The sequence below is a fragment of the Symphalangus syndactylus genome, chromosome 17 (genome assembly GCF_028878055.3).
Source record: "Symphalangus syndactylus isolate Jambi chromosome 17, NHGRI_mSymSyn1-v2.1_pri, whole genome shotgun sequence".
In the NCBI taxonomy this organism is placed as follows: Eukaryota; Metazoa; Chordata; class Mammalia; order Primates; family Hylobatidae; genus Symphalangus; species Symphalangus syndactylus.
In genome coordinates, this window is record NC_072439.2 from 95,048,987 (window position 1) to 95,063,655 (window position 14,669).

General features: G+C 39.1%; 1 protein-coding gene across 3 annotated transcripts in view; it reads right to left on the reverse strand.

The window, feature by feature from the left end:
* ATP13A5 (ATPase 13A5) overlaps positions 1–14,669 on the reverse strand; it is a 127,305-nt gene that overhangs the window by 86,524 nt on the left and 26,112 nt on the right. For all 3 annotated transcript variants that reach the window (XR_010116698.1, XM_063621987.1, XM_063621988.1), the window contains exons 2-7: positions 13,831–14,004; positions 12,938–13,084; positions 12,315–12,385; positions 12,129–12,209; positions 3,896–3,965; positions 845–979 (exon numbers count right to left, since the gene is read on the reverse strand). Coding sequence is in view for 2 of the 3 variants with exons in the window: in XM_063621987.1 (XP_063478057.1) it covers positions 845–979; positions 3,896–3,965; positions 12,129–12,209; positions 12,315–12,385; positions 12,938–13,084; positions 13,831–14,004 (678 nt within the window). In the remaining variant the exon portion in view is untranslated. The remainder of the gene's footprint in view (positions 1–844; positions 980–3,895; positions 3,966–12,128; positions 12,210–12,314; positions 12,386–12,937; positions 13,085–13,830; positions 14,005–14,669) is intronic.

A 14,669-nucleotide genomic window follows, 5' to 3' on the forward strand; every position in this document is an offset into this window, starting at 1 on the left:
ATATATATGCACTTAATAGAGTAAAATGAGTGAAAAATATGATGATGGCATTAATAAATAAATACGTGTATCTGGGATCTTGGTGTTTGAATTTATCCTTCAGTGGGTTCCCTTATAATAATCATTCTTAAGCTTTTAGAATGCATAACAATCATTAGTTATAAAACTTTCAAAAGTGAAGATTCCAACCCTGGATATTTTGATTTAAAAAGCCAGAAGCTCAAAAATGTCAGGGAATTCTCTTGCTGAAACACTGTCTTATCGAGTATAGAATCAAACCTAATTTTTTCTACAACCCATCCCCTAACTCTCACACAGGAATTTCTGTATTTCTTTGGGATTTCCTTAAAGATATACCTGAATATCAAATGAACACATAGACATTATAAAGGACTTCTAAGAGGGAGACTAAAATTTTTCAAAGACAATTAAATAGGAAACCTATAGAACAAATACAATATTTCAGTCAGGGGAAATATATGGAAATGTTCTAAGGGGCATAATATCTTGATTAATGCACACAGTTGAGATGTTACCCTTCTTTCTCCTAAAACCATGGCTGGCATCATTAATCCATCACAGCATTCTTTCCCACCATACTCAAATAGAGCCTCAGAGTGCTTCTAAACAAAGCATTCAATGAAGGCTTCAGATGATAACCAGAGTTTGCAAACACATTTAATTCTCCTCTCCAAAGTCCTCCTTCTGTGATCCCATAAGCCCTCACTTTTTGTTTTACAACTTATGACTGACAAAGCAACTCCTGGCTCTCAGTAGAAATACCATAGGCTTTACTTGTTTAGCTAGAAGCTAAATAGAATCTGGCTGTGATTTCAGGTCTTACCTGTCGCAAATCATACACACTTGAGACAATGGAGATAACAGTCAAAATGATGATGGCCACAGAGTATTCTGTGTAACCTTGAGACAGCCACAAAGTTAGGGTGAAGGCTTGGAACACGTAGAATGGATTTAAAACCTGCAGGTACAAAAATGGCATTTGGGTCAGTTGCATGAACCTTAGTAGCAATCGAGAAGATGTCATTTCATTATCGAATTTTTTTCTCTTTTTTTTACAACATACACAAACCTCTAATGTTTAAGAATTCACTTAGATCTCTATTGATTTGGGTTGAGAAAATGTCAAACACTTAGAATGTGATATGGTGGAAGCAAAAGTATTTTATGCATTCAGACCCATGCCCACAAATTGATCATTCTTATTCATTTTGTATTTCAAAAATATTTTACCAATAACAAAATTTAACAATTCACCTTCTTAAACAGATTTACTCATAATGGGGGAGGTACATGATTCAGTCTCTTTTAAAAATGTACTTCCACTTGGAACAGTTTAATTGCAGTTTTATTTTTCATATAATCACGTGCTGCAGATTTAGTCAAGTTGTGCAATGAAAATGAAAGATTCTACTTTTTTATTCAGGTCATTTAAAAATAGCATAACTTTCATGTCACAGGTCTTAGCAAGGTCACATGAGAGTCAGTCAAGTTCTTCTCTTGAACAAGGAGGAAGACTGGAGAGAAATGTCTTCCCCAAGGCTGCAGGGCAAATCATGAGCAGGAGGTATTACCAACCTGAAAGCTGGTCACTCATACATGTACATTTTTGGTCTCATGAGAATACCTTCAACTGTTTTCCTTCCCTCAATTTTTCCCATTTGGGTCCTGCTAACTCATGCTAATAATGAGAGCAGAGAGGGCAAACCTGAGAAGCCAGAGAGAAGTCACAGGATATACATGCAGAAAGTGAACTAAAGAGCCCATGAGAGCAAAGCAAGGATTATTTTTCTGAGAAAGTGTTCTTTCTAATCATTATGAATTGGATGAAATATTGGTCAAAACCAGTGCTATTCTCTCTTACCTCTGTTTTCTATAATTCCCTTATGTACTAAATACAATTCTAATTTAGTCTTAAAAGTGAACTGACATGTGGTAAATAAGTTAGTACGTTGTATCTTAAGGCTTGGATATATTTTGTCCATTAAAAAAGATTTTGTTCCTTAGTGTTTCTTATTATTTCAATCCCCACTGCTTTACTTACATATTATAGATTTTTGGTTTGCTTATTATAAAATGCTCTGATTGTAGATTATGTACAAATAATAATATGATCTCGAAGTTAAACAAATCCAGTAGAATACTGGTTAAATGCTTTTTGCAGAAGAAACAACACTATTCTAATTAATTCAGTTCTCTTATTTGATATTCTTTTGAAACCAAATGTAAAGAAATTGTTGTATTTTTTTTTTTCTTTCTACCAAAGGGCTAGTAAATAGGTGCCAGAAAATACTAGCACTCCTTTCAAAATAGAACACATTGACCCCTGGAGAATATTTGGTAATTTGAAAACGTACTTGAAGTTTAAAAAGCTGCCTACTTTTTGATAGTTAGGGAAGCTATGCATATGTCGAGGGAGGACGTATATGGGAAATCTTTGTATGTTCCACCCAATCTTGCTGTGAACCGAAAACTAGTCTAAAAAATAAAGTTAAAAAAAGCAACCTGTTTTCTGCTCCAGACACAGAATAATGGTAAATAATTTTTTTAATATTAAAAAGATATGTCCATGCTCCAAAACAAAATGACCATCTTTATGGGTTAGAAATAGACTACAAACATGCAGCAATGAGTGGGGGCTCACATCATCAGATTCATGGGCTCCAGATAAGGACTAGACAGCAAAATCTAGGAGCTCCTTTCTCAGAGGAACAGAGACAGAACATGTCCCTCAGGTGGCAGAGGATAGAAATGAGGCTTATGGTGGAAAACAAGGGTGGCCATACTTCCTGTTCCAGAATAGAGGTTGAACAAAGTCATAACCAATGAAGGCTTTCCACCCAAGGGTGGAATGGGAGAGGAGTATCCATGGGACAACTGTGAACTGGGCTAAGCCTCAAGCTGGCTAAGGGCATGCTTGTGACAAATCCCCAAAGGACAAGTACCCAAACCTTCAGGGACCACATAGAGGCCAATTGGAAGCAAACAAAGCCATCAAAGAAGCACAGAAAGCACAGAGAAAGAGAAAAATTGATGGGGAAAGTGTCCCACTTAAGGTAAGTGTTAAAAAAAAAAAAAAAATCCAAGCACACAAGGAAAATATTGTTTAAAACAAAAACAAAAATAAAACAATAACAAAGGGAGAAGTTACTCTCAAGAAAATGAAAATAATAAAGCCATTTGAAAAAGACCAAAAGAATACATTTCAAATCCTCAAAAACTATAGAAATAATAACATTGCCCCATGCTGTGGACTGAACATTTGTGTCCCCTCTAAATTCATAGGTTGAAGCCCTAACCCCCAATGTGATGGTATTTGGAGATGGGTCCCTTGGGATGCAATTAGGTTTAGATGAGGTCATGAAGGTAGAGGTCCCACGATGGGATTAGTGTCCTTGTAAGAAGAGGAAGAGACCAGAGCTCTCTCTCCACCATGTGAAGACACAAAGAACGCAGTAGTCTGCAAGCCCAGAAATAGGTCCTCACCAGGAACCAAATATGCAAGCACCTTGATCTTGGACTTCCCAGCCTCTAAAACTATGGGAAAATAAGTGTTTGTTGTTTAAACCACCCAGTGCATGACATTTTGTTACAGCAACCCAGTGGACTAACCACCCCACCACCACCACCACCACCACAACCACCATCCAAACTAAAGAGAACAAAACAAAACAAACAGGAGATTACGAAGCAGGAATCTGTCTCACACTGGAAAGGAATTTTAAAGTAAACCTGAGTTTAAAATAAGCAGTAACAAAAAGAAGTTGCATGAAACAAGATGTCATTCACATCCGAAAGTATTTATGTGTTCCTTCTAGGAAGTAAGAAGTAAGGGGCAGAAATTTATTTTTTCAAAAAAAGAAAGGAAAACAGTTACCTGTTTAACAAGCAGCTTCCATATGGGTTGGATTTCAACCTCAATGGCGTTGGGGCCACACACTAATCTTCTGTGGGAGATTGATCATCCATTAGTATCATAGCTACAAGCTCAGTGATAAGTGACTACAGGCCAAACTAAACAGAAGTCATTTTTCTACTCTTTGGAGATTTTGTGACTTTGATTAAAAAATAATGTGCAAGTTCTTTTGAAACGTAATTCTAAACTACTATTTTTGAAATGAAAGTCAGTGTGTGATGGACAGAGTTGTAGTCCTTGATACAAATATATCTTAAGTGTAGTACAACTAAAAAAAAAAAGTTGGAAAGACACTTTCATTTTGAGTTACTTTTAAAATAATTTTATTATATACTAAAAGCATCGAAAAAGACATAGCTATGCAGATGTTCCTAGACTTGTCAGGCATTCTAGATTGCCCTTGATGTTAGAAGTCATATCTCTCTTACTTTGGTACCTCCAGCGCCTAGGACAGGGCCCTTAGTATATGAACTGAATGAATATGTAAATGAATGAGCAAATGAACTGGAAGATATGGCCTTCATGGCTAACACTTGGTAAATGTGTACCTTAGACACAAGGTGTAATACATATGTGCATTACAACAAGAATGCATATTTCTATACTATTTTACCATTAAAAAAGTTTTTACAAAAGATTTATTTGATCCTCACAATAGTCCAAAGGAAAGGGCGAATATCCCTATTTTGCCAATGGAAGAAATTATTCAGTGCGGCATGTAGCCAAAAGTGCACACATCTAGTATTAATCACAACAATGTAACTTTTTTTTTTTTTTTGAGATGGAGTTTCACTCTTGTTGCCCAGGCTGGAGTGCAATGGCACGATCTCGGTTCACCGCAACCTCCGCCTCCCAGATTCAAGCGATTCTCCTGCCTCTGCCTCCTGAGTAGCTGGGATTACAGGCATGTGCCATCATGCCAGGCTAATTTTGTATTTTTAGTACAGACGGGGTTTCTCCATGTTGGTCAGGCTCATCTCGAACTCCTGACCTCAGGTGATCCACGCGCCTCGGCCTCCCAAAGTGCTGAGATTACCAGCGTGAGCCACCACGCCCGGCCTACAATGTAACTTTTAAACAGAGTTGACAGTGTCAGAAACTGCACTTAGCCGTTCATGTGCATTAACTCCTTCAATCACCACATTATTCCCATGAGATTTCATGTTATGAGCACCTATTGTAATAAAAACTCAAGCTCCAATAAACCAAGAAACTTTTCCAGGATCGCAAAGCTAGAAAGAGGCAGGCTTTGTAGCACGGTCTATGACTCCACTTCACAAATCTGCCTCAGAAAGGACCAATGGGGAGAATCTGCACGAGAGATCTTTGGTCTCACTGAGGTATAACAGAGAGCTGAGCCCAAGTTTATCTGACTTCTTAGCCATATTTTTTTCCAAGTACAATTGTAGTTTGCAAAGGACAGAGAGGACTCAAACCGAGGTCTTCTGACTCCATGCCATGAAAACACTGAGGTTCAAGGATGTTGGGAATCAGAGAGGGCAAACAGCCCGTCACGCTCTTTGACTTCTTAAGTCCCTAAACCTCCCGTTGGAAAGAGCCCATAACTCAAACCATTTCAGTACTCAGGACTCTTTTACACAATCTGGGGCAATAATCTGTTGTTAAGCAAAGTGTCAGAACTTAGGACCCCAAACTCGGTCCTCCAATCTCTCTCCCTCTCGGCTTTGAATGCCCTTCCCACGTTCTTCAGTTTGCAAATGCCCACTCAGCCTCTGAGAGCCAGATCTGACAAGCCTAATGGTTGAGAGATGTGGGAGCAGATAGGCCTGGATCTGAATCTGGCTAAGACTTTGTGCTTGCTGTTCCCTCCACCTGGAACTAATTTCCCCCACAACTTTGTATGTCTTACTTGTTCAGCCCCTGAACGAAACAAGGGCGTTCCCTTGTGAATGAATTTCATTCTTTCTCTGTTCAAATAGCACCTCCTTTCTGGGCTTTCCCTAACAATGCTCCTTAAAATAGCTACCCTGACTCTCAATTCAGATTCTCTTCATCTCCTTGTCCTGCCATATTTTTCATTATAGTGCATATCATTATATGAAATTACATGTTATGTTTTACATTTTAATAAGCGTGCAAAAAAAAAAAAAAACAAACTGCATCCTCCACTATAATGTAAGCTTCCAGAGGACATCGATATATTCCGAATGCCTAAAACAGAGCCTATTATATGCTGAATGAATGAATTGATGGCTGAATGAGGGGTCAGCCTCACTCTTCTCATCTGTAAAAGGGGTTTTATAAAACATACCTAATAAAATTGCTATCAAGCTGGGTGTGTGGCACACACCTGTAGTCCCAGCTACTTGGGAGGCTGAGGCAGGAGGACTGCTTGACCTCAGGAGTTTGAGACCAGCCTGGGCAACAAAGGGAGACCCTAATTTAAAAAAAAAAATGCTACAGTAGCATATGAGAAAAATACATAAAGCATTTAGTTCTCAATAAATGGCAGCTATCTTTGAAGTCTTACTCCCTCTGGCACAATTAACTCTATTTTTCTCCCTTCCAACAACCTTTCTTTCCTTAGCAACAGCACTTACATCATTAAATTATAATGTATACTTAAATGTCTTTTCCCTCAAGTTTCCTAGAGTCCCTTTAAAGGAAGAAACAGATATTTCTTTTTCTTTTTTGAGATAGAGTCTTGCTCTGTGGCCCAGGCTGGAGTGCATTGGCACAGTCTAGGCTCACTTCAACTTCCGCCTCCCAGTTTCAAGCGATTCTTCGGCCTCAGCCTCCTGAGTAGCTGGGATTACAGGCCCACACAACCACACCTGGCTAATTTTTGTATTTTTAGTAGAGACGGGGTTTCATCATGTTGGCCAGGCTGGTCTCAAACCCCTGACCTCGTGATCCACCTGACTCGGCTTCCCAAAATGCTGGGATTACAGGCATAAGCCACCATGTCCAGCCCGGAAACAGAGATTTTTAAATACTGTCTAAAAATCTAGCACTAGGGGCACAGTGTCTGATCTAGAGGATATTCCCTAAATATTATAATTAATTAATGAGGTTCAAGGCAGTACACGGGGTATGGAAAGCAGTTTAGAAAGCAAGCCTAGAGTCTGATGCTCTTTGGCTCTCCAAGTTTGGCAACATTACCATTAAGAGAAGAGATCCCATGAGGACGGGGATCCAGCGGATCAATATTTGCCTGTAGATCATCCTCTTTACGGCTCATCTGAGCCATATTGAAATCACAGCCTTGCATGCCCCTTCCTGCTTCATCTCTACTACTGCTTCTTGCCAAAAAATATTGTATGTTTAGAGATAATGTACCCATCTCAGTTTCAGCACAAGCCAAGCAGAATATTCAGGAGTGTTGACTAATGGCAGAGCAATGGGAAGAAATATAAGATTTGAAGCTGGTTCACATGAGGAAAGGTCTAAGAAACAAGGGAGCTGACATTCTGACCAGCTGGCAGGGAAAACAGGCCCCAGATTGTTCCCAGCAGCTTGACAGAACAACATAGGCTAAATAAAATTAAGCAGGCCTGCCTAATAGTTCTAACTATCCATTAGAAGAAGAGTTGCTTTGGAGGAAGATGGTCCCTCTCCAGAAGTTCAACAGTTTCTCAGCAGGAAACCTGTGGAGGGGATTTCTGCAGGGACCATGGGCTAAACTTGGGGAATCATTGAGGTTTCTTCCAACCCTGAGATATCAGGAAATCTGTTAGAATTTATTTATTTCTGAGAAAACAAAATGCAGATGACTAGGAGGACTTTCTCTTGGAGGAGATCCATGCCCCTTTTCATTTGTTATTCATTCATTCATTCATTCAATTAACTTACCAATAATTGTTAATAATGTGTTGTTGTGTGGTAGCCACTTTAGGCTCTAGGTAGTAAAGACTGAAGGAGACCTCGCGGAGGAAGGAAGGGCATGTTAGAATTATGGTGGAGCTTTTTCAAACTACACCTATTATTTGCTCACTGCTTCCATTCTGATAAGTTTCCAACAGGGTCTGTGGCAGGCAGGGACGTCTATAGTTTTCCATACACACAATGTCAAGCCAGGAGATTCTGGCATAACCCACTTCCAGGAACTTAGGAATTTTTTGGAAGCAGACATGTAGAGGTTGAGAAAGTTCCCATGTGATTCTGTTAGCGAGTTCCTGACTTCCCTAACACTCTTGTTTTATAAAGGGAGGAAGACCTAAGATATTCACAGATGCATAGGACATGGCATCCAACTTCTGGGATTTGGATGTGGTTGTATCGTACGACAAGAGTGCTGGCCTTCGAGCCCTTCCATTAAAAACAATAATAAAAACAAGATTGGCATATTTTGAGAAATTGCTTTATGGAAGGAAAACATCTCTCTTTCATTACAGCTTGAACCTGCTTGTGTACTTTAATGAAACACTTATACAGAGAATGTATCTCCATTCTACAAATGACATGAAAGTTATTTTAGTTTTTTACTTTAGTCCTCATCTGTGAGCTGCCCATTTCTTTCATTGCCTAAATTGCATGTTTTCAGATAGCCTCAGGAAAACTCAAGAAGGTGGGCTCTTAGAGGATTTCAAGCCCTCCATGTGAGCTAAGTGAGGCGCTTCCAGTCAGTTTTTCTGGGGAAAGGACTTGAGCATTCCCAGGCATAGGGATGCAGAAGGAAATGGACCAGGAGGACATCAGGAATGGAGATAGGGGTACAAAGAAACTGAGTGCAGGATCCTGTCAGGGAGATTCTGGACTTAGCTTTACTGGTCCCTCTGTAGGGCTTTGCTCTAAATAAGGCATTAGAGTTAAGTGATTTTATACTTTAAATGGGCCAAGATCCATAGAACTGTGGATCTGATAATTCCACCTTATTAAAAAAGAAAATGATCTCAGTTCATTTAATTTTTATTAAATAGCTTATGCATTAAATTTTAAAGAAAGGATATATACATGTTATATTTTTAAGTAGCTCATTAACTTCTAATTGAATTCTAATAGTTAAGACTATATTATTGGCTTCCAGAAGAATGAGCAAAGCCCCTTTCCTCTCCTCCAACCAGCCCTTCCTTGATCCTTCTGTAAATGCTGATCTGATGGCTGAGTATCTACTACAGGGCTGTTTTCTAGAGGTGGTTTCAAAGGGGATAGAGGTCATGGTATATAAGCATGGTTTCTAACTTTTCCTTTCCCCAAGACTGAGGAGTAAGAGAGTAGGGTCTCACAGCAGCCTCTCTCTGTCCCTCTCCCTCTCTCATCTTCTTTTTGCTTCTTCTTTCTCTCTCTTCTGATGTTCTGTGTTCTAATGGAACAGATTCTGTCAGCTTGGAGCTATAGCATTAATGGCAAACCCACCTTCTCTTGCTGTCTATCACTCGGATTCCTTTCTTCTGGTGCTGACAAGCATGCCTTTTCTGTCAAGGCTGTGGTAAACATTGAGAATTAAATTTGGCCTTGAAGAATCACTAAATCAATGGGGAGCCTGTCTTCCCAGCTTCACATTCAGTGATGTCACCTTGGTGGCTTAAGTTGGCCATGGATGGAATATTCCTACCATAGAAACCAGCAAACCCTGTCTATCAAAGCTTTTTTTCTTCCTGAGAGCTAGGTCACCAGCAAGGTGATTGGTCTGGACTTAACCTCAAGTGTGCGTGTGTGTGTGTGTGTGTGTGTGTGTGGTGGTGCAGGGGGGCTGGGACAGAGTCCTTCCATTTCTGCTGCCAGGAAGTCATTTACTCCTTTTATTTTCTGGAGCCTAAACAAAAGGGACAGAAGCAGGGTGGGTGGGCTGAGTGAAAAATAAGGTGAAGAGATGCTCAACTGATAATCTTAATAGGAAGACTACTTGACTAGTTGAGGAATCAGGTAGGTTTTTTATTTTTATTTTTCCCTTATGGGCTCACTTTTGTGATATAAAAGAATTACCTCGAATGTCTTTTGACCTGTCTAGGACAGACACTAAGATGGAAGTTTGAGTTCAGTTCATGACAGGTGAAGCTAAGGAACATGGAACTCCTGGGACAATTTACTTGCCCTATTCCTGATCGCTTCTCAAATTTCTCTCTAGGGTAAAGTTATTTCTCCTGACGTTTGGATATGCTTTCGCTACTGAAAAGTGAGAACTATGTAAATCTGCATTTTCTCTCTTTACCCAGCTGCTAGGGAGCCCATAGAAAAAGTTTGCATGTAAACTCTGTAGCTTTTCATCATCAGAGATTCTTGTGTATCCCCGTTCATTTCTCATTTTATGCACTTGCTTTTTAATGAAAGCAAGCTCAAATTCACCAGGAAATCGGTAAGATATTACTCAACCATCCGTCACACTTAATGTTTTAAAGGCCTCGGTCTTACCCTAAAAAATGAAATGAAAAACTCTTCCATATTCTACTTATTCTCTTTTCAGTCCCCAAATAACATAAATATGACTACGTTTATAAGTAGATTATCTGCCCCATTCTTCATATTTGGAAAATGATATTCTTTGTCTTGCTTATTAGATTGTCAAGTTCTATATTGTGTGGATCAGATTTTTTTTTTTTTTTTTTTGTGACGGAGTCTCACTCTTTGCCCAGGCTAAAGTGCAGAGACACGATCTCAGCTCTCTGCAACCTCCACCTCCCGGGTCCAAGCAATTCTCCTGCCTCAGCCTCCTGAGTAGCTGGGACTACAGGCACAGGCCACCACGCCTGGCTAATTTTTGTATTTTTAGTAAAGACAGAGTTTCACCATGTTGGCCAGGCTGGTCTTGAACTCTTGACCTCAGGTGATCCACCCGCCTTGGCCTCCCATAGTGTTGGGATTACAGGTGTGAGCCACTGTGCCCGGTCATGGATCAGATTTAAATTTGATTATGTACAATGTTTACTAAACTTTGGTGCTTGATAAATAAGAAAAAAACATGAGGTAGCTGCACTGACAGGAAATCTTTCCTGTGGAAGTGGTTACTGAGGCAGAGTATGTCTACATCTATCAACTAGAGGTCTTAAATGTCCTAGATAAATCCTTTACATGTCTTGTATTTAGTGCTATTAAACCAATATATTTTGATAACTTTAAAAACTTTTTTGTGTGTCAATGTTTTGAGCATTACATCTGAAATCTTACATAATAATACCATTTCTAAGGCATTTTGCAATATTGTCCTAGTCCAGATGTGTGGTTCATTTTTCACAGTGTCTGACAGAAGAAAAACTTGTAAACAACTGATCAGTAACTCTTAGACTTGGTGTGTGTGAGAATTATGGGGGTTGCTTGCTAAAAATGTGTATCTTCTAAGTACCCCTTGCTTCTACAGAATTATCAGAATTATGAGGGTGGAGCTTAAAACCCATATTTTAAAGTATCCGATTACTTCTTAGCTTGAGAATAGGTATTTCTGGCTGACTGTAAAGGTTAAGCAGACACTCTCTCTAAAAATGGGTGAGAAATAAAGGTGATGATAAGATTCTGGGGGAAGACTTGTAATGATTTCCTTTCAGATTTGCCAGGATTCATCATTTCAAATAATAGCTGAAGAAAACTGGGACTCTGTATCTCTGTGAGTTAATAATAGCATCAGCATTTCCTAATTTATGTGCATCTATAGGTGCCAATCTCATGATTGTGCCACCATTTTTGCCTCTCTTTCTCACTAATCCGTGTCTCTGGGACAATGACTAAACCTTTATCTTTAGATCCTTAGTTCCTTGCAAAGTACCTATTTGTTATTTAACAAATCGATGAATGTATTAACTTACTCATTTACTCTAGAACTATGTATTGAGCTCCTACCAAAGAATCAGGCATGTTCTAGGTGCTGCAGATATAGTGGTGAATAGCACAACTAACTGAGCAAGCAAAATCCTCATCTCCAGGGCTATTTCTTCAGAATAAAATGCAATCATAGTATTGTCTTTCTATCTCTCCGAGGATATGGAGGATTACTAAGCTGACATTTAGAGAATGACTCAAGATTTTTTTAAGAAAGGAAAAATACAAAGACAACACAAAGATGATTGCTCTACAAGCCTGAGATAACAAATGAAATTTGATATGATTGCATTGTTCTTTTAGTCTTTGTAAAAATAAGTTTGCCTAAAAAGAGAACAATTTAGGATATCTCTGCTGCCAGTAAATGAACTTGGAGTATATCACGCTGATGAAGAATTATGCCAACAATGCACTGATGATAACTGATTTGATACTTCATTTTCTGCTGGCAGAGTTTACTCTTAAGGCATATAATAAGTCTTACCTGACCTCTTGCTCTTCACTGGTCAGACCCAATCCAAATGTCTGATGGATGTCAGAGCAGGAATTGCTGTCTTCTAGCAACCTAGGATGTAGTCAGGATAGGAACCACACTTCAGTTCATAGCACTCAACAAATCAGTGTTTTTCCCCTATATCCTGACTCAGGGGTGACAAAACATTGTGCTTACCCAACTTTCTGAAACCGCTTCTCCAGGTTGTTCCAAACATACCTGATTTTCTGCACTTCGATGCATCGCAGCTACGATTACAAATGTGATAAAACAGGTGTCATTCATAACAAAAAGTTCATTGGGAGAGGGGAGTGATGTTCAATGCAGGATGCAGATCCCCTTGTGGGTCTCATTTTCTTTTTTTTTTTTTTTTTTTTTTTTTTTGAGACAGGGTCTCATTCTGTCACCCAGGTTGGAGTGCAGTGGCGTGATGACCACTCACTGTAGCCTTGACCTCCCAGGCTCAATTGATCCTCTTGCCTCAACCTCCTGAGTAGCTGGGACTACAGGCAAGCACCACCACCCTCAGCTAATTTTTTATTTTTTAATAGAGATGAGGTTTTGCCATGTTTCCCAGGCTAGTCTCAAACTCCTGGGCTCAAGGGATCCGCCCACACTGGCCTCCCAAAAGTGCTGGGATTACAGACGTGAACCACCATGCCCAGCCAGTCTCACTTTCTTTGATACATAGCTGTCATTCCCATTCCAAAAGTGTGATATTCGGAACTTTCATTTAATAAACAGTTATTTTATGCTTTCTCTGCATACATGCATAACACCATACTCTTCAAGTAACTTACTTTTAATTCTGGCTTTATTAAGGCTTGGTTTATGACAGAGTGGCAGTCAGCCACCAGGGATTCTTCCCACTTCTTGCTTACAAGAAACTTCAGTGTGGATAAGTAGAGGCAGAATACCTTCTTCCTCGTATATCTTTGAAATTCGTCCTGGAAAAGACAATCCAGTTCATGAAATTCGCAAGTGTTATTCAGTAAGGTGCTCAATCAACCAAATATCTACACCAAGTGCTAAACAAGTGGTTTTCAAAGTTTGGTACAAAACTTTGACCCAAACAAGAACATCAGCTTTATCTCAGAACTTACTAGAAATGCAAATTCTCAGCCCCACTTCAGACCTACTGAATTAAAAACTCTGGGTGGGGCCAGCGTCCTTGTTTCAAAATGAGCCCTCCAGATGATCCTGATATGCACTAAAATTTGATAACCACTGTGCTAGAAAATAAAAAGAAAGATAATACTTTTCAGGAAAGATTTCTATCCAGAAAAGTTTCTAGCTATATTAAAGTGACATCTAGGTGTTTAAAATGTGGAATATCCTCCAAAATACATATTTTTGAAAAACTGAATAACCATTCCCATGTTATGGTCTCTAAAAGCTGTAACACTGACAGCCACTGCTCATGTACTGGCCAACAGCACTCCCTGTTAGCCTGATGTGGTCGAAATTTCCCCAAGCTGAAGCAGAAGAAATGCTCTTCATTCCTGGGTCAAAATGAGAGACAGCAACTAGATTTCAGAGATAATTTTGCCATCTCCTGTTTTGATCTATGGAAACTCTTTAAATAGAGGAAATCTACCCTCTGAAATATAATACCAGCCACAGAGTTGTGCCACAGAGGCAATATAGAAGACACGATCATGGCATTTGAAATAGAAAACAGAAGGGCACGCACTGTTGTCCTCAGCAAAACAGTGTCTGCTTCTTGCAAGGGGCATGGGATGCAGTTGGCCCACACTCTCCACTGGGGTATCCAGTAGAACACCAGCAGAAGGCCCCCACAGGTCAGCACGGATGCAACAAGGCAGAGGGCTTTCCGTACATTGTGGTCCCGGTAACCAAACACCTCCTGGAGAATAAATTTAAAAGATCACTCTATTTTTCTTTTTTTCACATAAACAAAGTATTTTCTTTCAATAAACCAAACTTTAGATGAAGGAATGTTGGTTGGGAGAGGAATCTCGTTGTAGGTGGTTAAATCAAGTTGACTGCTTGCAGCTGTCCGCTGATCAAATCAATAAGAAGGACTTATTTTACTACGCTGGTATATGGAACTAAAACATTAAACAGAAAGAGTATGGAAAGGGCAAATTTATTTGCTTCTATATATTCATAAGAGTCACCTCAGATTTTTATAAAATACTTCATGTTTTGAGGCAGATTTATTTTCTTTAGGCATTAGGTATTTTAAACGTTGTTAATATGAATTTATTGTAGGAAGATGATAAAATTATGACAGATGTGATCTACACTCATACATCTAGCTTTATCCATTCAGCCTTGTCTTATAATAACATGATTGAGGATGGTTGAAAGTATGAATAAATGTACTATTTTCTAAAATAGTATGATGATATAAATTAAGGAATTACTTGTGGACAGGAAAGACTTTCAAAAAGCAGCTTATATTTATTTACCCTGACAGTAATATGCTAAAATATTTGGACTTTTACTAGGTTAGTTAATATTTGTCATAAACTGAATACAGATTTGAGATTTGATTCTAGAAGGAAA